The sequence below is a fragment of the Mustela nivalis genome (genome assembly GCF_964662115.1).
Source record: "Mustela nivalis genome assembly, chromosome: 9".
Taxonomy (NCBI): Eukaryota; Metazoa; Chordata; class Mammalia; order Carnivora; family Mustelidae; genus Mustela; species Mustela nivalis.
The window spans coordinates 67,585,768-67,610,419 of record NC_139028.1 but is presented as its reverse complement, the minus strand read 5'-3'; the positions used below and the strand labels follow the sequence as shown (position 1 = coordinate 67,610,419).

General features: G+C 42.2%; 1 protein-coding gene across 1 annotated transcript; it reads right to left on the bottom strand.

The window, feature by feature from the left end:
* Nucleotides 1–13,335: 13,335 nt before the first annotated feature.
* LOC309840323 (olfactory receptor 56B1-like) lies at nucleotides 13,336–14,283 on the bottom strand (the record flags this gene model as incomplete). Its single annotated transcript, XM_082682387.1, has 1 exon — nucleotides 13,336–14,283. The coding sequence occupies one exon, from the start codon at nucleotides 14,281–14,283 to the stop codon at nucleotides 13,336–13,338; it is 948 nt and encodes a 315-aa protein (XP_082538513.1).
* Between the last annotated feature and the right edge of the window lie 10,369 nt (nucleotides 14,284–24,652).

Sequence of the window (24,652 nt, the reverse complement as noted above, 5' to 3'; positions counted from 1 at the left end):
AGCCACATGCCAGGACTCCACCTGGCACCCAGGAGAAAACCATGCCATTCAGAGCTGTGCAGAAACCTCCAACAGGAAACAACCCGCATGCCTCCCTGAGGCCACCCTAACAGCTGGCAGACCCCCAACCACAAACCCAAAGCCTGATGTGATTCTTGACTCCTGTTCTCGACTCACTCCCCAGAGATCCCCATTCAGCACTAGAAAATCAAGCCTGCAATGCCCATAGGCCCTAACCCTAACCCTAGGTTGGGTTTTCAGGCTTCCTTCCCCAACACCTGGCCGCCAAGCCCTCCCTCCTGATTGGGGACCCTGGAAACACAACTCAGAAGTCCACCTGCTACCCACGAGGAAACCTTACCATTAAGAGCTGGGCAGAACACCCAGACCAGGAAAAACCTGCATACCTCCCTGAGTCCACCACCACATCCACGTCGTCCTACCCTGGCCACAAAACTGGGAGCGTGATGCACTGCCTGACCCCTGTCCTCTACATAGCCCCCTGGGGATCCAGCCTCAGCACCAGCAGACTGGGCCTGCCATACTGCTGCCCCCTAACCCTAACCCCAGGTTGGGTTTTCAGACTTCCATTCCCAGAGACCTGGCCTCCAAACCCTCCAAACTGGGGACCCCTGTGCCACACCCAGGACTCCACCTGCCACCCAGGAGGAAACAGTGCCATTCAGAGCTACACAATACCTTCAGAGTGAAAATACCTGCATGCCACCCCTGAGGCCACCCCCACTTTCAGCACCCCCTGGGCCACAAACACTGATGCTGGCGCTCATCTGGACCCCCTCCATCAACTCTGCCGCTGGAAAGCTCCCCTGGCTTGGGGTCCTCGGGGGAGCCCCATGGGCCCAGCCTGTGTTCCCAGATGGCCGTGACACACACCTAGAGAGAAAGCCCACTAGACCGTGGGCGCCACAGTGACGCAAACTGTCACCCAATGCTGGCCAATTCTCACGAGCTTTCTGCCCAAATTGATATCGATTTGGGCAGAAAGCTCATGAGAATGGCTGGAAAACACCCAGCAAACTTGCCTCTGGCGGCATGGGCCAGCAGAGCCGCTGCCTGGGCCCGGTCCAGGTCCTGAGCAGTTGCGGCCCAAACCCTGCAAGAAAACCCTCTGTGAGCCAGGCATACATGTAGCCAATGCCTCCCACTACTCAGCCCCCTAGGGTGCCCGCCCCAGCTCTGGCAGATTGGGTCTGTCATGTCCCTAGGTCCTCGCCCTAACCCTCGGTTGGGTTTTTAGGCTTCCTCCCCCAGGGGCCTGCCTCCTGATACCTCCAGATGAGGGACCCCAGAACCACACCCCAGGAGTTCATATGCCACCCAGGAGGAAACCAGGCCATTCAGAGCTGAGCAAAACCCTCAAAGGGAGAAACCTGCATGACCCCCTTGAGGCTGCCCCCACTTTTGGTGCCCCACCAGGCAACAAACAGAGTGGCTGACATTCACTCAACTCTGCACCTGGAAAGCCCCCTAGGGTGTGGGCCTTTGGGGGAGCCACCTAGTCCCAGCCCGTGTTCCCGGATGGTTGCAACACACTTAGCAAGAAAGCGCTGAAGACCATAGGCACCAGTGGGGCCCAAATTGGCACCCAATGCTGCCCAATTCTCACAAGCTTTCTACCCAGATTGATACCGCTTTCTCACTAGGTGCACATTGCAACCATCCATGACCCCAGTTAAGGCCCCCTCGGCTTATTTTAGGGCCCACACCGAGGGGAGCTTTCTGGGTGCAGAGTTGAAAGAGGAGTCCAGGTGAGGGCCAGCTTCCATTTTTGTGCCCTGGTGGGGCGCCCAAGGTGGGGTTGGCCTCAGGAAGTGTACGCAGGCTTCTCCCACTCTGAGGGTTTTGTGAAGCTCCAAATAGAACGGTTTACTCCTGTGTTGCAGGTGGAGTTCTGGTGTGTGCACAGGGGTCCCCATTCTGGAGGGCTTGGGGGCCAGGTTTCTGGGGACAGAAGTCTAAATACACAACCTAGGGTTAGGGTAAAGATCTAGTGGCATGGCAGGCCTGATCTGCTGGTGCTGAGGTGGGATACCCGGGGGCCAAGTTGAGGACTGGGTCAGGCTGTGCATCATGTTCTGAATTTGTGGACCTGGGAGCCACCAAATATGGGGGTGGCCTCAGGGAGGCATGCAGGATTTTCCCAGTCTGAGAGTTCTGCACAGCTCCAAATGGCATAGTTTCCTCCTGGGTGGCAGGCAGATTCCTGGGGTGTGGCTCAGGGGTCCCCAATCTGGAGGGCACTGGGGACAGACCCCTGGGGACAGAAGCCTGAAAACCCAACTGATGGTTATATTGAGGTCCTAGGGGTGATGCAGGCCTGATCTGGCAGCACTGGGGCAGGCACCCCACGAGGCTGAGTAGAGGGAGGGGTTTGCCACACATGCCCCTGGCTTGTAGAATGCTTTCCGTAGGATTGGGGTCACGACGACTTGGGATCACTGGCCAGGCCCAGGGGGCGGCCCTGCAGGCCTGTGCCGCCAAAAATGAGTTTGCCAGGGGTTTTCCAGCCTATTCTCATGAGCTTTCTGCCCAAATCAATATTGATTAGAGCTGAGCAAAACCCCCAATCAATATTGATTTGGGCAGAAAGCTCGTGAGAATTGGCCAGCATTTGGCGGGGTAAGTCTGCTTGTGTGCCTGGTGTTTGGAGCGCTTTCTCGCTAGGAATGTGTTTCAACCATCTGTGACCATGCCCTGGGCCCACAGAAGGTCTCCACAGAGGCAATCTTCCCTGGGCTGAGTTGAGGGAGGACGGCTTCATGTCGAGCACTAGGCTCCAGGTTTGTGGCATGGGCACGCCGATGTTGGGGGTGGCTCATGGGGGTAGCAGGTTTCTTTCTCTCTGACGGTTTTGTGCTGCTCCAAATGGCATGCTTTCCTCCTGGTTGGCAGGCAGAGTCCTAGGGTGTGGCTTATGTGTCCCCAATCTGGAGGGCTTGGGGACCAGGTCCCTGGGGACGGAAGCCTGCAAATCCAACCTAGGGTTTGGGTTAAGACATAGGGGTGTGGCAGGTCCGATCTGCCAGTGCTGAGGTGGCTGTATAGAGGGTGATATTGGTCGGTGTTCTGACGTGATCTGGTCCGTGCATTATTGGGCCTTTAGTCCGTGCTGAGCCGGGATCCCTGAGGGGTTCAGTGGAAGAAGTGGGTCAGATACGGCATCAGGCCCAGGTTTTGTGGCCAGCAGATGTGGACATCGCATCAGAGAGGTATGCAGTTTTCTCCTGCTCTAAGGATTCTGGGCATCTTCCAATGACACTGTTTCCTCCTGTGGCAGGTGTACTCTTGGGTGTCGCTCAGCATCCCCAATATGGAAGGTTCTGGGGCCAGGCCTCTGGGGATGGAAGCCTGAAATCCCAAATTAGGTTTAGGCTTATTGCCTAGGGGCATGGCAGTCCCTATGCCTGTGCTGAGGCGGCCTTCCCAGGTGACTGTGTAGAGGGCAGTTTTGCCAGCATTCTGCCGGTATCCAGTCCACTCATGCACCTGGCCTTTAGTGTTTCCTCACAGGGTTTGGGCTGCGACCACTCCAGACCACATGCCAGGCCCATTCAGCTCCCTTGAATGTCCCTGCCACTGGAAGTGATTTTGCTGGGCGCTTCTGGCCAATTCTCACAAGCTTTCTGCCCAAACTGATATCAATTTGAGCAGAAAGCTCGTGAGAATTGCCCAGTGTTGGGCAGTGATTTGGACCCCTTGTGCACCTGACATTTGGAGCACTTTCTCGCTAGGAGCGTGTTGTGGGATCCAGGACCACAGGTCAGGCCCAAGAGGCTCCGCTGAGGGCCTCCACAGAGGCAAGCATCCCCAGGCAATGTTGAGGGAGGCGGTTAGGCTGAGCATTAGGCTCCAGTTTTGTGGGCCCCGGTGGGGAGAGGGGGCACTGAATGTGTTGGTCATCTCAGGGGGCATCCACGTTTTCCAGCTTTGATGGTATTGCTCAGCTCAAAATGTCATGCTTTCCTTCTGAGGTTAGGTGAAGACGTGCAGTGTGGTTCAGGGGGCCTAGTCTAAAGGGCCTGAGGGACTGGTCTGTAAGGGCAGAAACCTGAATATCTACCTAGGGTTAGGGTTTAGGCCTAGGGGCCTGGCAAGCCTGATTGCTGGGGTAAGGCATGCTCCCTGTGGTGCAGAGTGGAGGGTGGGTGTCAGGCTTATGAGGCTGTGGGGTTGTGTTCACGGGGGCTGCTGAAGATTGGAGCATCATCAGGGGTGCATGCAGGTTTCTCCTGCTCTGAGGATTTAGCGCAGCTCCAAATGTCATGGTTTCTTTTTGGGGGCACTAGGATTCCTGTGTTGTAGCTCAACGTCTTCATACTTGAAGGCTAGGCCTGCCGCTAGGAGTTGGAATCCTGGATAACCAACCTAGATTTAGGTTTCAGGCATATGGGCATCACAGACCAGATCTGCCAGTGTTGAGGGGAGGTCCACAGGGGGATGAGTTGAGAGCAAGGATAAGTAAGGCTGAGTGCCAGGTTGTGGGTTTGTGTCAGAGTGGCCGCTGAAGGTGGGGGTGGTCTTAGGGTGGCATGCAGGTTTCTTCTGCTCTGAGTGTTTTACATAGCTCCAAATGGCACAGCTTCCTTCTTAGGGGCAGCTGGAGTCCTACGGTGTGCCTCAGGTGTCCCCAGTCTGGAGGGCTTGGGATCCAGGACTCGGGATGGAAGACTGAAAATCCAACAGAGCATTACTGTTAGGGCATCATCCCTTTTTTTTTTTTTTTTTTTTTTTTTAATGTGGAATGTCCATGAAAGCCTCTGGTATTTATCTTTCTGCATCTGAGTTACTTAGCATAATGCTCCCAAGGTCCCTTCCCCAAAATGATATAATGTTTCCATGTCTGGTTATTGTTTTGATGTTGCCATGAACATGGGAGTACATCTTTCCTTTGGAGGGAGCATTTTTGTGTTCTCCAAAGAAATACTCAATAGAGCAATCATGTGGTAGTTGTATTAATTGTTCCCAGAACCTCCACAGCATTTGTCACAGTGGATGCACCAATTTCCATTCCCACCAACAGTCCACAGAGTCCCTTTATGTACCCACCCTTGACTACACCTGGTGTCTGTCTCTCTGGGACGATTGCTGTTCCCAGGGTTGTGAGGTAATAGCTGATTGTTGTTTTGACTTGTGTTTTCCTGATGACGATTAGTGATGTTGAACAATGTTTTCTGTATCTGTTGACCACCTGTATGCCATCTTTGGAAAGTATCTATTCACATATTCTCCCCAATTTTTATTCGGTTTGTTTGGATTTGAAGGAGTGTTTTGTGTATTTTGGATATTAGCCTCTTCTCACACATAGGATGTGGAGATATTTTTTCTCATTAGGAAGGTTGCCTTTTAAGGGTTTGATGGTTTCTTTTCCCATGCAGAAATTTCAGTTTGATAACCTTCCACTTGCTTATTTTTGCTTTTGTTGCCTTTGCTTTTGGTGTCTGATGTAAAAGTCCCTTCCCCAAAATGATACAGCCACATTCTTCTGCAATTAGTGTCCAGTATTCCCAGTACCATTCACTGAAGAGACAGCCCTTTCCCCCATTGTATATTTTCTGCTGCTGTGTCCATGTTAAGACCATACATGCGTGAGTTAGTTTCTAAGCTAGCTTGCTTGCTTACTTGTTTTCTCTTCCTTTTTCTCTTCTTTCTTTCTCTTTCTCTCCTTCCTTCCTTCCTTCCTTCCTTCCTTCTGGTCTTACAGTTTATTTGTTGGGAAAATATTTTTCCTATCAGAATATATGCATTGTGGACTTTACTGGTGATGTCTTCCTACTCTTTGTTAGGACATTTCTCTCACATTTGTGTTTTGGTAAATGAGTAGCTGCATCTATAGCTTTGAACAGGTTGAATATTTGGGCAGAAGTACCTAAGTAGTATATTCTTCCATTAGACACCAGATTGTGTCTGATTGTCTTCTTTTGTAATGTTCTCACTTGTGACGCTGGATATCTATATTTCCTTTTCTGTGGTAGGTTTATTAAAGTGAATTTAATTTTTCCTAAAAGTGTGAATTCTAAATATTCCTTATTTTATAATATATATTTATATAAAACAACATGTTTAAAAATGCATTTATTGGAAATAAACATTGGAACAAGACATAAATATTATTGATTCCCATTCAGAGTTAATAACTCTATCAAAGCTAAGTTTAAATATACCTTTAATATACAAATGAATAAACATTGCCAAAAGTACTATGATTATCAGTTTCTGAGCTTTCTATTGTGCTCCATTGACCTGTGTGTCTGTCTTTATACAAGTACGATACTGTTTTGTATGTAGTCTAGCTTTGTAATCTAGCTTGAAATTAGAGTGTGGTGACTGCAGATCAGTTAGTCACTGGTTTGATTTCTTTCTTTCTATCAGTGAGTTTATTATTTATTTATTTATCCTTAGTTTACATTTGTATTCTAAATGTTTTTATTTCACTTCTTTTTTATTACAATCATATAGTGTGTTATTTGCTTCAGGGGTACAGGTTTGAGATCCTTCCATTCTACACAGCACACAAAGCTCACCACAGCATATACCCTCCCCTGCCCATCACCCAGCTATTCCATACCCCCATCCCCTTCCCTTCAGAAACCTTCAGTTTGTTTCCTGAGATTAACTATCTCTTTTTCTTTGACTTCTTCTCTGGTTTCAACTTACTTCCTTTTTTCCTCTCTTCCCCTATGTTCCTTTGTCTTCTTTCTTAAATTCCACATATCAGTGAAATCATATGATAATTCTCCTTCTCTCATTGACTTATTTCACTTATCACAGTACCCTCTAGTTCCATTCATATCATTGAAAATGTCAAGATTTCATTTTCTGATGGATGCATAATTCATAATTAAATGGTGTATATATACATCCATTCATCTGTCGTTGGACATCTGGCTCATGACTCATTGGCTCTTGTTGGCATTGCTGCTATAGACATTGGGGTGCAGGTGCCCCTTCAGATCACTGCATTTGTATTTTGTGGTAAATACCCAGTAGTGCTGTTGCAGGGTTGTAGGGTAGCTCTGTTTTCAACTTTTTGAGGAATCTCCACACTGCTTTCCATTGTGGAGTGGTGGTGGCCTCACCAGCTTGCATTCCCACAATAGTATAAAAGGGTTCCCCTTTCTTCACATTCTTGCCAACATCCTTCGTTTCCTGACTTCTTCATCTTATCCATTCTGACAGTTGAAAGGAGCTATCTCATAATGGATTTGATTTGTATTTTCCTAATGTCGAGGGATGTTGAGCACTTTTTTATGTGTCTGTTGGCCATTTGGATGTCTTCTTTGGAGAAATGTCGTTCATGTCTTTGACCTATCTCTAGATTGGATTATTTGTTCTGTGGGTGTTGAGTTTGGCAAGCTCTTTCTAGATTTTGGTTATGAGTCCTTTATCTGCTATGTCATTTGAAAATATCTTCTCTTCTTCTGTTTGTTGTCTTTTGGTTTTGTTGACTGTTTCCTTTGCTGTGTAAAAGCTGGCTATCTTGATGAAATCCCAACAGCTCATTTTTGCTTTTGTTTCCCTTGCCATTGGAGATGTGTCTAGCAAGAAGTTGCTGTGCTTGAGGTCAAAGAGGTTGCTGCCTCTGTTCTCCTCAAGAATCTGGATGAATTCCTGTCTCACATTGAGGGCTTTCATCCATTTAGAGTCTTTTTCTTGTATACAGTACAAGGAAATGGTTCAGTTTCATTCTTCTGCATGTGACCATCCTGTGTTACCAGCACCATTTGTTGAAGAGACTTTTTTTCCCATTGGATATTCTTTCCTGCACTGAGGAAGATTAATTGACCCTAGAGGTCAATTAATGGACCAAGGGTCCATTTCTGGTTTTTCTATTCTGTTCCATTGATTTATGGGTCTGCTTTTGTGCCAGTACCATACTGTCTTGATGATTACAGGTTTGAAATAGAGCTTGAATTCAGCAATTGCATTGTCACCAGCTTTGGTTTTCTTTTTCAACATCCCTTTGGCTATTCAGGGTCTTTTCTGCTTCCATACGAATTTGGGGATTATTTATTCCAGTCCAGTGAAAAATGTGGATGGTATTTTGATAGGAATTGAATCTGTGGATCATTCTGGGTAGTATAGACATTTTCACAATAGTTTTTCTTCTAATCCATGAGCATGGGATGTTTTTCCATTTCTTTGTGTGTTCCTCCAATTTGTTCATGACTATCATATAGTTTTCTGAGTACAGATCCTTTGCTTTTTTGGTTAGATGGATTCCTAAGTATCACGTGGTTTTGGGTGCAATTATACATGGGATGAACCCCTTAACTTCTCTTTCTTCTGTCGCATTGGTGCTGTAGACAAATGCAACTGATTTCTGTATATTGATTTTATAACCTACCACATTACAGAATTCTTGGATGAGTTCTAGCAATTTTGGGGTGGAGTCCTTTGGGTTTTCCACAGAAAGTATCTTATTGTCTGCAGAGGGTGAGAACTTGACTTCTTCTTTGCTGATTCAGACAGCATTGATTTCTTTTTATTATCTGGTGTCAGAGGCTAGGAATTATGTACCATGTTGAACAATAATGATGAGAGTGGGCATCCCTGTTGTGTTCCTGACCTGAAAAGGGAAAAGCTCTCAGTTTTTTCCCAATGGGAATGATATTCTCGTCGTATTTACAATAGATGGCCTTTATGATGTGGAGGTATGTACCCTCTAGCCTTCCCCGTGAAGAGTCTTGATCAAGAAAGGATGCATTGATTTGTCAAATGTTCTTTCCATATCTATTGAGAGGATCCTATGGTTCTTGTTCTTTCTTCTATTAATGTAGTGGATTCCATTGTTTTGATTTGTGGTTGTCAAATCACCCTTGCAGCCCAAGAATAAATTCAGTTTGGTCATGGTGAATCATCCTTTTAATGGGCTGTTGGATCCTATAGGCTAATATGTTGGTGGGAATTTTTGCATCCATATTCATTAGGGATAGTGTTCCATAATTCTCCCTTTGGGTGGGGTCTTTGTCTAGTTTTGGAATCATGGTTATGCTGGCCTAATCCAAAGGGTTTGGAAGTTTTCCTTTCAGTTCTATTTTTTGGAAAGGTTTCATAAGAAGAGGGCTTGGGTGCCAGGCTTCAGGCACAGAAGTCAGGATACCCAAACTAGGGTTAGGGAGAAGGACCTAGGGATAGTGGGACCTGATCGGCGGCCACTGAGATGAGCTCCCATGGAGGCTGATTGGAGGGCATGGGTCTGAATAAGTGTCAGCCTCAGGTTTGTGGCCAGGAGGACTTCTCAAGGTCTGGGTGGCCTCAGGAGGGATGCAGATTTCTCCTACTCTGAGGGCATTTCACAGCTCCAAATGGCAAGGTATCTTTCTGAGAGCAGGCAGTGTACTGTGGTGTGGCTCAGTGATCCCCAGTCTGGAGTCCTTGGGTGCCAGGCCTCTGGAGACAGAAGCCTGAAACACAACCTAGGGGTATGGCAGGCCTAATCTTCCAGAGCTGAGGCAAATGTACTGGGGGCCTGAATTGAGGGTGGAATCAGGATGACTGTCAGTCTGTGGGCTGACTAAGGGTCCACGGGATATGGGGGTGGCATAAGGGTGGCATGCAGGTTTCTCCACATTTGAGGGTTTTGCACAGTTCCAAATGGCACAGTTTCCTTCGGGGTGGGGGCAGAGTCCTATAGGTCTGGAGGGCTTGGGGGTCAAGCCTCTGGGGATGGAAGGCTGAAAACCCAACCTAGGATTAGGATTAGCACCTAGGGGCATGGCAGGCCTGAACTGTCAGCAGTTAAGTGGGCTTCCCAGGGCTGAGTAGAGGGTGGCCGGTTTTCTGGGGCAATTTGGGCCACATGGGCATCTGGCATTTGGAGTGCTTTCTTGCAGGGTTCAGTCCACAACAGCTTGGACCATAGGCCAGGCCCATGCCCTTACATGAAGGCCCCCACTGCTGGATGCGAGATCACCGGAGGTTTCTGGACAATTCTCACGAGATTTCTGTTCAAATTGATATCAATTTAAGCAGAGAGCTTGTGGGAATTGGCTGGCATTGTGCTGTGATGCAGGCCATGCGTGCATCTGGTGTTTGAAGTACTTTCTCGCTTGGTGTGTGTTGCGACTCTCTGGACCCACAGGCTGAGCCCATGTGGCTACCCTGCAGTTCCCCGCTGAGATGAGCTCCCCAGGAATAGAGTTGAGGGCGGGGGTCAGCTGAGCATCAGGCTCTGGATTTGTGGCCTGGGGGTGCGACAACGGTGGGGGTAGCCTCAGGGGGGCATGCAGTTTTCTTCCACCTGAGGGTTTTGATCAGCTCTGAAGGGCATGGTTTCCTCCTGGGCAGCAGGCAGAGTCCTGGGATGTGGGAGTCCAGGAGTCTCCATTCTGGAGGGCTTGAGGTCCAGGCCTCTGGGGATGCAAGCTTGAAAACCCAACCTAGGGTTAGGGTTAGGACATAGAGGTATGGCAGACCCAATCTGCCAGTGGTGTGGTGGGCTCCCCAGGGGGCTAAGTGGAGAATGGGGGTGGTCCCTGTTCTAATGCTGGACAGGCTGTAGATGCACCTGGTGTTTAGAGCACTTTCTTGCAGGGTTCAGACCACGACCACTCAGGATCCTGGGCCAGGCCCAAGTGGCTCCCCTGAAAACTCCTGCCATTGGAAATGAATTGGCCAGGGTTTCTGGCCAATTCTCATGAGCTTTCTGTCCAAATTGATTTCCATTTGGGCAGAAAGCCATGAGAACTGGCCAGCATTTTGTGGCAGCTTGGGCTGTGGACCCACCCAATGTTTCGACTGCTTTCGTATTAGGTTCCTGTTCCACCATCCAGTATTACAGGCTGGGTCCATGGGGCTCCCCCAAGGCCCTTCCCTGAGGCAAGCTCCCCAGAGGCATAGTTGAAGGTGGAGGTCTTGCTGAGCCTTAGGTTGAGGTTTGTTGGGGGTGTGGAGGGTGGCCTCAGGGTATCATTCAGGTTTCTCCTAACAGAGGATTTTGTGCAGCTCCAAACTGCATGGTTTCCTCCTGGGTGGCAGGTGGAGTCCTGAGGTGTGGCTCAGGTGTCCCCAGTCTGGAGGGCATGGGGGCCAGGCCTATGGGGACATCAGCCTGAAAACCCAATGTAGGCTTAAGGGCAGGGCCTAGAGGCATGGCAGGCCAGATCTGCCAGTGCCAAGGCAGGCTCCCCAGGGGGCCGAGTAGAGGGCAGGGGTGGCCAGTGTTCTGAGGTGATTTGTGCTTCACACACACCTGGCATTAGAGCTTTTTCTTGCAGGGTTTTGGCCACTCGGGACCTTGGGCCACGCCCAGGTGGCTCCCTTGAAGGCTCCCACCACTGGGGGTTCACCGAAGGTTTCTGGCCAATTCTCACGAGCTTTCTGCCCAAATCAATATCGATATGGGCAGAAAGCTCATGAGAATTGGCTGGCATTGTGCAGCAATTTGGGCTTCTAATTTTGTCCATATATAGATCTGCTTCCCTCTACTCATGCTGCCCACATATTCATTAGCCTCTTGTCCAGGCATAAAAACTTTGGTCCTACATTACAGTTGTGAATGAATAATCATGATCTGTAACTCATATCCCACTCACTAATTCTTTGGTTGTTTGTGTATTATAATATTCATTTTTATTTTAGGAAAGAGATATAATTCATAAACAATAGTTTTTATTCCATTTCATTAGTTTGGTAGAAAGTACCTCCTTTCCCAACATATATTCATCTCTTTTTTAAAAAATTTATTTTGTATTTATTTTCAGCATAACAGTATCCATTATTTTTGCACCACACCCAGTTCTCCATGCAATCTGTGCCCTCTCTAATGCCCACCACCTGGTTCCCCCAACCTCCCACCCCGCCCCCACCACTTCAAAACCTTCAGAATATTTTTCAGAGTCCATAGTCTCTCATGGTTCATCTCCCCTTCCAATTTCCCCCAACTCCCTTCTCCACTCTAACTCCCAGTCCTCCATGCTATTTGTTATGCTCCACAATAAATGAAACCATATGATAATTGACTGTCTCTGCTTGACTTATTTCACTCAGCATAATCTCTTCCAGTCCCCTTCATGTTGCTACAAAAGTTGGGTATTCATCCTTTCTGATGGAGGCATAATACTCCATAGTGTATATGAACCACATCTTCCTTATCCATTCGTCCATTGAAGGGCATCTTGGTTCTTTCCACAGTTTGGTGACCATGGCCATTGCTGCTATAAACATTGGGGTACAGATGGCCCTTCTTTTCACTACATCTGTATCTTTGGGGGTAAATACCCAGTAGTGCAATTTCAGGGTCACAGAGAAGTTCTATTTTTAATTTCCTGAGGAATCTCCACACTGTTCTCCAAAGAGACTGCACCAACTTGCATTCCCACCAACAGTGTAACAGAGTTCCCCTTTCTCCTCATACCCTCCAACACATGTCGCTTCCTGCCTTGCTAATTTTGGCCATTCTAACTGGTGTAAGGTGATATCTCAATGTGGTTTTAATTTGAATCTCCCTGATGGCTAGTGATGATGAACACTTTTTCATGTGTCTGATAGCCATTTGTATGTCTTCATTGGAGAAGTGTCTGTTCATATCTTCTGCCCATTTTTTGATATGATTATCTGTTTTGTGTGTGTTGAGTTTGAGGAGTTCTTTATAGATCCTGGATATCAACCTTTTGTGTGTACTGTCATTTCCAAATATCTTCTCCCATTCTGTGGGTTGCCTCTTTGTTTTCTTCACTGTTTCCTTTGCTGTGCAGAAGCTTTTGATTTTGATGAAGTCCCAAAAGTTCATTTCCACTTTTGTTTATTTGCCTTTGGAGACATATCTTGAAAGAAGTTGCTGTGGCTGATATTGAAGAGGTCACTGCCTATATTCTCCTCTAGGATTCTGATGGATTCCTGTCTCACATTGAGGTCTTTTATCGATTTTGAGTTTATTTTTGTGTATGGTGTAAGAGAATGGTTGAGTTTCATTCTTCTACATATAGCTGTCCAGTTTCCCCAGCACCATTTCTTGAAGAGACTGTCTTTTCTCCACTGTATATTTTTTCCTGTTTTGTCGAAGATTAATTGACATAGAGTTGAGGGTCCATATCTGGGCTCTCTACTCTGTTCCACTGGTCTATGTGTCTGTTTTTATGCCAGTACCATGCTGTCTTGGTGATCACAGCTTTGTAGTAAATATAATCTCTTATGAATATTTTGGAGCTACTGGGAATGTTTGTTTTTGTATTCACGTGCTTTTACACTGTGAAAAAGCTATCTCAAAGGGCTTTCACTTTCCCTGTTATAATTGAATTTCTACTATCCGTTCTAGAAGAAGCTGAAGAAAATGTAAAATTATGGAGAAAATCACTGCAGACTGGTGTTCTTTTCTCATCTCCAACAAAAGTTCCTTTGGAAGCCTGCCCTGAGTTCTTTAGTCCTAAGTGCATAAACTATAGGGTTGAGGGAAGGGGGGATGATGCTGTGCAGCACATTGAGTAGAACTGGAATCAAAGAACCTTTGGGTTCTGCCAGGTGCATTACTGTAGTCACAACAACAATTGTGTAGAAGAAGAGAATAAGGATCAGATGGGAGCTACAAGTGCTCATAGCTTTGGATGCAGCTTCAGCCGAGTTCAGTCTAAGTACAGAGCGCAAAATCAAAATGTATGTCAATATTATGAGACCTAGGTCACTCCCCATTATAAGCCATGCCAGAATCAACTGGAAGATGCTGTTTGGCCTCCTGTCATCACAAGCCAGACTAGTGACCCCATGGTTAGAGCACAGGAAATGCTCAATTTCATTCTTGGAGCAATAATTACGCTGGGCTGCAAGCACAGGCACCGGAATGACAAGCAAACCATTTCTTAGTACCATGAACACAGTAGCCTTTAAGATTAAGGCATTGGTGACAATTGATGTGTAGCGAAGAGGGTGACAAATTGCTACATATCTGTCAAAAGCCATACAGAGGAAGATACCAGACTCCATGCCAACAAAGCAGTGAATGGCATAAATCTGAGCAAAGCACTCAGGGAGGCTGATGACCTTGGCATCAAACCAGAAGATGGCCAAGATCTTGGGCATGATGGTGGTGGCCAGGCCCATGTCTATCACAGAGAGAATGCCCAGGAAGTAGTACATAGGCTGCTGAAGGGCAGGATCCTGGCAAATGGTGATGAGGATGAGGATGTTAGCAAAAATTGCAGAGAGGTAGAGTATTGCCAATGGAATGGAGAGCCAGTGTTGCCAGCTTTGCATGCCTGGGAATCCCATCAGGATGAACTCAGAGACCTGGAATTTGGTGCAATTGGAGCCTTTCAGAGATACAGACATCTTTTCCTAAGAGAAAAAGTAAATGGTTTTCAAAGTTGCGATTTTGTGCAAAATTATCGTCAACAGTATTTTTTAACTGTCCTCATATAATTGTCACACAATATTATTTTTAAGATTTTATTTATTTGATGGAGAGAGAGAGATCACAAGTAAGCAGAGAGGCAGGCAGAGAAAGAGGTAAGCAGGCGCCCTGCTGAGCAGAGAGCCCAATATGGGGCTGGATCCCAGGACCCTGCCATAAGGATGTGATTCACAGGCAGAAGTTTCACCCTCTGAATTCCACAGATGCCCTACATTGAACAATATTTTAAATAAGGTCTCCACAGAGAATAGGTGGAGCTGTAAAAAAATGAATTCTACAGTCATTCCTTACAGAAATTTAAGATAAATTACAGCATTCTGGGCTCTGGAGTCTACTGAAGTTAAACTTCAAAGGAGCAGTTGTTACTGCAATCACTTCAGGGGGCACTCAGCATGCATCTCAAATCTCTCTTTGTATTTTCCATGCCAACTCAATTTGGGACCATCACATGAACATGATTGTTGTTGTTGTTTTAACTTTCATCATCTCTTCAGAAATCTTGTGGAATCAAATAGATGTGTTGGTTCTCTTCATATTTGTCTCAATCTTGCTTCAAATTTTTATTAACTAACAGCAAAGAATTTTTTTTTCATTTTTGTAAAAGATTTTATTTATTTATCAGATAGATATTACAGGTAGGGAGAGAGGGGGGGGGGAAGCAGGCTCCCTGCTGAGCAGAGAGCCCGATACAGGGATTGATCCCAGGACACTGGAGTAATGACCTGAACTGAAGGCAGAGGCTTTAACCCACTGAGCCACTCAGGTGCCCCCAAGAATTTTTTTAAACACAGAATTATGAGATTAAATTTTATAGCTACACCATTCCCAGTTGCTATAGATGTCCACTAATGTATATAGCTTCCAAAAATTTTACATTGTAAACTTAGAAGTTTGCAAACATAAGTGTGGGCCTATTAAAAGAGGAATTACTTTCTTTTTTACATCCCATTTTTATGGACTGCTGAGAATGTCTCAGAAGAATAGCTTTAGTAGTGAAGTGTTCATGACTGAATTTGTCAATTTCAGGAGTCATATAATGGAGAAAATAATAGAGTTTTTTCCCTAGGTGTACCGGGGTGGCTTAGTCATTTAAGTGTCTGCTTTGCACTCAGGTCATGATCTCTGAGTCCTGGGAACCAGCCCCACAAAGGGCTTCCTGCTCGGCAGGGAATCTGCTTCTCTCTCCCTCTCTTTCTCCCTGTTCCTCTCCCATGCTCATTTTCTCTCTTTCTCTGTCTTTCCCTCTCAAATAAATAAATAAAATATTTTAAAAAAAGAATTTTTTTCCTAATTCAGTCTTAGAGAATCTAAAAAGATATATAAATAGAGGATTCAGACTGGTAATAAGATGGTTTTGATTTTACTTAAGGACCAAGAATTATTGTCCATAATATTGAACACACTTTTACTCTATGTTCAGATTCATGTTTGAAATTAGACTCATCTTCTGTTGGACTCTGTTGTTTTTCATGTACCTTTTATTCTGTTCAGGAGCCAAACAGCCAAGCCTGAAACTAACAAACAATCCTTCCCTATTGGTAAACAACTGCTTCCTTGTTCTATTGCTTCCTGCCCTTAACTTCACTCAGGTAGCCCTTCCCTGGACCACTGCTTCTTCAGCCTTACCTGGTCAAATTTATTTGCCTTTTTCTGTGCTTCTTTCCTTTTATCAGCCATCTGATCATCATAAAACTGGTATTCTGTTTCCTACACTAATCCATGCCCTCACACTTTCTTTCAAATAAAGTTTAAATTCCTTTACAGCAGATAAGACAATTATGGATTTATTCTTGATATAGTTCATTTTATTTATTTTTTATATAATTACTTTGGAGTGCAGAAAAACATATCTGAAAGAAAATTAAAATTATCTTGTGTTCTCATCAACACAAGATGTTGTGTTTTAAATATTTTTTTAGCAGTTAGAGATTAACAGGACATGGCATGTGATCCTGCTATGGAAAATAGTTAATAGAGTCTCCATGAAGTTAATCTGGGAGCTGTTTTATAGATGAAGTCACTTCTATAGCAGTAGATAATCTATATTCCCTAATTTTAGCCCTAACCCCCTTGAAAAGTTTCTCTGAGCCTCTATTTCCAGCCAGGACAGGGGAAAGAGTCCATCCCTTATGCAGGATGTTGCAAAGACAGAATAAGAAAAGGTTAAGGATGCCTTTGGATGCTCTGGGATTAATGTGCATGCATTGCACATTAATGTGCAATGTGATGAAGCCAAGGTTTCAGTACTTAACTGTGCTAATGATCAGAGATTCACAGTCTGATGTCTTGGCAATGGCAGGGGTTTCCTATCTGGAAAAAAAAAAAGACATAACACTGAGAAAGGAGCTTTACACATGAGCTGAGGATGTGTTCTCAGCTGACAGATGGCATACAAATTATGAGCTCTGGAATTTATGGGGAGTAGTAAACAAGTCAGTGATCTAAGGATAACAGACTTCCCTGGGAGACATGAAGAGAGAACAGCTCATAGAGAGAAGAGAAATCCTAGGATATTAAATCACAATAGGTTAGGAAGAATATTAATTCAGAGATATGTTTCCTATCAATAATACCTGAAATCACATATAAACAGAAAAATACATTCATTTATGAAACCAAAATGGCCCTATAAGAAGTACCCCTGGGGATAAAAATATATGTTTATAAAAAAAATAAAATAAATAAAAAAGAAGAAGTGGGCAGCTTTATTAGTGTTTGAATTGTTCTTGACTACAACATTTTAAGGGATCATAACCACAGGCCATATATATATAGATATATATATATATCTAGATCTATATCTATATATATATACCTATAGACTGGGAGAAGTGCTTTAGTGGAAAAGCAAGGAGCGATATGATAGCATATTAATGAGAATTCAGTTAGTTTTGGTTTCAGAGAAGGATTACAGAAAAAACACCAGTTTTTACTGAGGACACTTGGAGTACGTCTTAATTATGGTGTTTGTTTGATTGATGGAGATGAGGGGAGGGGAAGGATTCCAAGAACTTTAAGATTCTGAAATGAGAGGATCATGTTAAATTCAAGGTAATAGAAAAGGATAAATATGGGCTGGAGCCCTAACCTGTGCTGGAAAATGATATACTATGTGATATAGAGCTGTTGAGCTAACACCTGAGGCCAGAGACTTATAAGCAAATTTATGCTAAAATCACAAGGAACCACTGAAGTTTTTAAGGAGAATTAAGACCTCGCAACAATGACAAGACCAGATTACATGTGGTAAGAATCAATCTAAGTAAATCAGGTGAATAGCAGTAATACAAAGGAGCAATGAGTGGGTGTTGAACTAGGATGGGGCCGTGGAGAGGAAGAAAAATGAATAGATTAAGAAGCTGTGGTGAAGGCAAAATTGATTATTTCTATGACCAAAGAATAAAACTTTTTTTCTTCAAAAATTTTCTCCCTCTTTGAGTAGAGTTTACAGAAAATGTTACACTAGTTTCAGGTACACATCATAGTGATTCAACAAGTCTATACATTATGCTATGCTCACAACAAGTATAGCTGCTCTGTGTCACTGTACAATGCGATTACAATACCCTTGACCCTTCCTTATGCTGTACCTTCTATCTCCATCACTTACTCATTCCATAACTGGAAGCCCGTACCTCCCACTTCCCTTCATCTATTTCACCCAGCTGCCCACTCCCCTCCCCTCTGGCCACTCAGTTTGTCCTCTCTATTTTTAGGTCTGATTTTATTTATAGGTCTGATTCTGTCTATTCATCTGTTTTGTTTTTTTAGATTCCACATAGAAGTGAAATCATATGATATTTGTTTTTCTTTGATCTATTTCATTTAGCTTAATACCCTCTAGGTTCATTCATGTTGTCACAAATACAAATATCATTCTTCTTAATGGATGAGTAATATATATATATACCATTATATATAATAGGACGGAGTAGGATAATACATGTATCAATATCACATCTTCTTTATTTCTTTATTCATTTGTCAATAATGATGGATACTTAAGTTACTTCCTTATCTTGGCTATTGTAAATAATGCTGCAATAAATATAGGGATATATATATCTTTTAGATCATGTTTTCATTTCTTTGCATGATTACCCAGTAACAGAATTATTGGATCACATGGTATTCCTATTTTTAATTCTTTAAGGACGCTCCATACTGTTTGCCACAGTGGCTATACTAATTTGCATTCCCACCTCCAAGGCATGAATGCCTTTTTCTCCACATTCTCCCCAATACTTGTTATTTCTTACTTTTTTTAATTCTAGCCATTATGATAGGGATATCTCATGGTTTTTATTTGAATTTCCCTCATTAGTGATGTTAAGCATCTTTTCATGCGTCTGTTGGATATCTGCATGTCTCCTTTCCAAAATGTCTTTTCAGGTCCTCTGTCCATTTTTTAATTGGCTTATTTGGTTTTTTCGGTGTTCAGTTATATAAGTTATTTATATAATATGGATTTTTACTCATTATTTGATATACCATTGCAAAGATCTTCTCCTATTCAGTAGCTTGCCCTTTTGATTTGTTGATGACTTCCTTTTCTCTGCAGAGGTTCTTATTTTGGTTTATTTACAGTTGATTTTTCCCTTGGTTTCCCTTCCTTTAGAAGACATATCTAGAAAAATGTTGCTATGACTGATGTCAAAGAAATTACTGTTTATTTTCTCTTCTAGGTGCCTTAAGGCTTCACATTCATCTGAGCAAACAACATTTCTAAGTTTCTGGTATATGCAGTAGGATGGCATGTGATGCTATTCACATTTTTAAGGAAGAATGGAGAAAGACCAGGTTACAGGGGAAGAGAATGTATTCAGATTAGGTCACAACAAACATGAGATGCATTTGAAGCATCCATGTAAAGATGACTTATTCAGCACACAGAAAAGTCATCCCGGAGAATAAGAGAGTAATTTTTATTATTATTATTTTTTTTATTTCTTTTCAGTGTACTGGAAGTCATTGTTTATACACCATACCCAGTGCTCCATGCAATACGTGCCCTGCATAATACCCACCACCAGGCTCACCCAACCTCCTTGCCTCCCTCCCCTTCAAAACCCTCAGATTGTTTTTCAGAGTCCATAGTCTCTCATGGTTCATCTCCCCTCCAATTTCCCTCAACTCCCTTCTCCTTTTAACCATTTTACATTCTCACTAGCAGTGTCTGAGAGGAACCCTTTTCCATATTCTTGCCAACAAGACTATTACCTATTTTATTATAACAATTCTAGTGGATGCGAAGTGGTATCTCATTATGGTTTTGTTTTACATATCCTAAAGGACTGATGATGTTGACCATCTCTTCATGTTGATGGTTGCTTATTGGCTTATTTATATCTTATTTAGAGAAAGGTCTATTCATATCCTTTGCCCAGTTTTTAATTGTTTTATGTATTTATGATTGTGTTCTAAGCATTCTTTATATATTCTGTATACAGTTCCCAAAATATCAATTTGAGGGAAAATATTGGAATGATTAAAATATTATTTTTTATAACAGTGTACAGTATATTATCCCCAGTTATTTGTTGGCATATGATTTTCATAGTAGTCTCTAACAAGCTTATGTATTTCCATGGTATCAGCTGTATATCTCCTCTTTCATTTCTGGTTCTGTTTATTTGTGTCCTTTTACTTTTTTTCTTAGTAAGTTTAGCTAAAGTTTGGCAAATCTTGCTCACCTTCTCAAAAAACAAGGTCTCACGTTCACTGAGCTTTTCTACTGTCTTTATTTATCTACATTTTATTTTCTCCACTTTGTGATTTCCTTACTTCTGTTTTCTTTTGGTCATAGTTATCTTTGAGGTATAAAGTGAAGTTGTTTCTGAGATCTACTTCTTAATATATACATTTATTGTTACAAGTTTCCATCCAAAAACTGCTTTTGCAGCAGCCTCTATGTACTGCTGTGTTGGGATTCTGGTGTCATTTCTTTTATTTATTTATTTTTTTTAATTTTTCAATTTATTTATTTTCAGAAAAATAGTAGTCATTATTTTTTCACCACACACAGTGCTCCATTTCTTTTAAATTATTCCTAAATTAATGCCTTATTCCCCTTTTTAAATTTTATTCCACTGTTTGCACCTCTAGTACAATGTTGGATAGAAGTGAGAACAGTTGACATTTTTGTCTTACCATCATTCTCAGGGAGAAAGATTTTAATATTTCTTCATTAAGTAGGAAATTGGCTGTATGCTTTTTGTGCATTACCTTTCTAAGTTAAGAAAAATCTCCTTCTTAATTTAGTTTTTACTATGTGTTTTTATCATGAATAGATGTTAAATAAAACGAATTTTGTCCTAATCTATTATAATAATCTTATGATTTTTTTCCTATCTAAATATATTTGTGGTATTTAAGTTGATAAAAACATTACTTTCAGATAATGCAGAAACAAAAGCAAGAGAATACTGGATCAAGAGCACTTTTGGGAAAAGTAAAAGAAAGCCTGACACAGCACAATTAAAGCTGATATACAAAATCATTTCATCTCTAGTTTTGGCAAAGTTTCTCCACAATCAAAACATTACACAGTGCTGAAATCACTTTCTGACACATAGAAGTTTTAAAATGAGAACCTTAAAAATAAATAAATTAAACAAACAAGACACTTAAGTTATATCACAGCTTATCAGTTGCTCCTTAGTTTCTTATTTTAGAGTCATTGGTGTGGCCTTCAACTGGTAATACAAGGCTAACAAAACCATTACAGTTTGCATTTTCAAAAAAGAGTACTATGGCTTTTGTAAAGTAAGAGTTGTGTTTCCATGAAGAACAATTATGACACCAAGATTCCTTCTGTCAGGCTTCTGAGTGTATGCTTTATGTTTGAATACAATAAGTGTTTTATGAATTTCACATATATCATGAATGGAAATTTTAAAAACTATAAAAATCACATATATCTATATAGGTGCATATATGTTTACCCATCTATATAAGTTTTCCATTAAAATAAAATAGATGTTGAAATTCTTTTGATAAATACTTAACTAGTATATAATAAATTGTTATAAGTTATTGAAAAGATAATATCACTACTCAATTCTCCTTAAATTGTTAAAATAGTCAGATATTTTTGTATCTGTACAACAGAAGGAGATTAATTGTGGAAAAATATAGGTATGCATAATTTTAAAATAAGAACTATCTTTCTGAGATTCTTTGTGCTCTGTTCTAGAGAATATCTTTCCTAAATATGAAATAAATATCCTACCTATATCTCTTGCGCTATCTTTTTATAGGTATGTCTTTTTTATTAACATATAATGTATTATTTGCTTCAGGGGAGATATGCCTTTAATTAAAACAGACTGTCATGTTACACAATAATTTCAGGTCCCATTTTTAATACATTTGCAAAATTCTCAGAGGCCCATTCTTAGAAACAGGTAATAGAGTACTGACCAGAAAATAACTAATGAAATTTCCAAAGCAGATTTAAAAGGATTTTAATACACCATAACTGAATTTTTCTAGCAAGGAAAATTAACTAATGTTATTCCATAGGTGTAACAGACATTTTGGAATAGTAACATTAATCCATGTGTGTTATTTGTAAAGCACAACTTTGATATCATCTTTTGTCTATTGTCATTTCCAAACCCCATAAAACAAGCCTGTTTCTCCTTAAACTGTCCCAAATCTCTAAAACTCACAGTCTTCTCTTACACAGCAGTGAGTCCCTCCAGGCAAGCGCTGTTCTCTAAAATGGATGAAATACAGTCTTAACTAAATCTCTCTAGAAATGAACCAAGAAAAATTGGGCTCTCTTTCTGAGAACAAGGGGAGGGCAAGCAAGAATCAAGAGTGTTCTGGCCATGACTGAGAACTATTCACCTAGTTCTCCCCCTTTTCTTCTTGTCCTGGGCATGATTCAAACCTGACTTCCAGTACAACAGAACCAGTGATTCCCACTTTGTTAGGGAAATGACATAGATACTAGTAATCATGATGGAAAGTTACACTGAACCGCAATCTGAGAATTGGGGAAACAAGCATTTTGTATCCTCCAAGCCTCCCATAACACTCCTGTCTTCAAACATGGTGAGTGGACTCAAGTCTGTATTTCTGAGAATGCCATAAACAATTCATACATATTCAAAGCCTCTACTTTATCTTTATGTCTAAAAAAAAAAAAAAAAAAAAGATAGAAAAAGAAAGAAAAGAAAAGAAAAAAGTCCTGTGTCTAGTGTCCCTTTTGTGTTCCTTTAATACCTGGGTTTCTGGAGAGCAGACAGTGAGCTGAATGCAATCTGGTCCAGGTGTTCAGGATCTTAGTTCAAAAGCATAGGCTATATGTACATGCACAACCCTCAATTTCTAAGTCCCATGATACCTGTACTAGTGTATTGGGTGTTTAAGAAAAATGTCCTATATATCCTAAAGGGATAGTACAAAAATTAGAGACACAGACGCTTGTGTAACAATCAAACTAAACTTTATGGGAGGAGGAAAAGTGGAAGCTTTCCAGTCTTACTGCTTTATGATGATACTTAAGTGAATTATTTCATATGCACGTGTGTGTGTGTGTGTGTGTGTGTGTGCGCGCATGCGCATATGTGTGAGAACATACTTAATGGAGAGGAATTGAACACAAATTTTAGTAGAAGTGAGTGATTTTAATATTGTTGAGTTTTCTTTCCATGTGAGTATTCCTTGAAGGGCACATGGTAAAAGCACTTCTATAGAATGTTTTAGTCCCTCACACATCCATCCATTTCTTCTTTCTTTCACTTATTTTTTTAATGTCTCTAATTTAATAACATCACTGAGCACTTAGTCATCTCCAAGTCAGGGTAGTGAATATAAATAAGATATTTAAAAAGATGAACTTTGAAAACAACTCAGAGGCAGATAGCTACATATTGTGTTATTCCATTTATATGAAATATTAAGAAAAAGCAAATCCATAGAATATAAAGTGAATTCTTGGCTTCCATGGACAGGGTGAAGGATGTGACTGCTTAAAATGTATTGGGTCTTTTGGGGAGATGACTAAATTATTCTGGAATTACATAGTGGTGATGATTGCACAGTACTCTGGAGGTACTAAAAGTCACTGAATAGTACATCGAACATCATTAAAATGGTAAATTTGGGGACTCCTGGGTGGCTCAGTTGTTTAAGCATCTGACTGTTGGTTTGAGCAAGTGGCTTGTGACCTCATGGTTCTTTTTTTTTTTTTTTTAAGATTTTATTCATTTATTTGACAGAGAGAAATCACAAGTAGATGGAGAGGCAGGCAGAGAGAGAGAGAGGGAAGCAGGCTCCCTGCTGAGCAGAGAGCCCGATGCGGGACTCGATCCCAGGACCCTGAGATCATGACCTGAGCCAAAGGCAGCGGCCTAAACCACTGAGCCACCCAGGCGCCCTGACCTCATGGTTCTTGAGATGAAGTCCTGCCACAGGCTCTGTGTTCTGTGGGGAGTCCACTTGAAGGTTACCTCCCTCTACTCCTCCCTCCATTCATGTTCTTTCTTTCTTTAATATAAGTAAATCTTTTTAAATGGTGAATTTAATATTAATTGACTTTTATGACAATTTTTTAAAAAGTTACAAACCTCTCTTGCTGAGATTCAGCTGGGTGTTTTTGTTTTGTTTTGTTTTGCTTTAACTGTTTTATTGCAGAGTAGCTTTTCTTTTTTTAGATTTTTACAAATTTATTCATTGGAGAGAGAATGAGAGTGAGCAAGAGCACAAGCAGTGGACAAAGTCAGGCATCAGAGGGAGAGGGACTAGCAGACTCCCCCCTGAGAGGATACCCCAACAGGGGACTGGATCCCAGGACCTCAGGATCATGACCTGAGGCAAAGGCAGATGCTTAACCTACCTACCCAGGTGCCCCTGTGCATTGCAGTTTTTGTGTTTTTTTGTTTTGTTTTGTTTTTAGACTAAAAGCATAGGCTATATGTACATGCACAACCCTTTTTTAATTTTAAATTCAAGTAGGCAACATACAGTATCATTAGTTTTTGGTTTAGTGTTCAATGATTCATTAGTTAGCGTTAACACCCAGTGCTCATCACATCAGAGTTCCTCCTCAATGCCCATCACCCAGTTAGTTACCCTTTCCCCCATCCATCTCCCTTTCCACAACCTTCAGTTTGTTTCCTATAGTCAAGAGTCTCTATACTTTGGCTCCCTCTCTGCTTTCTTCCCATTCATTTTTTTTTTTTTTTTTTTGCTGCCTTCCCATATGATCCTCTGAGTGATTTCTTATAATCTACATATGAGTGAAAGTGTATGATAATTGTCTTTCTCTGATTGACT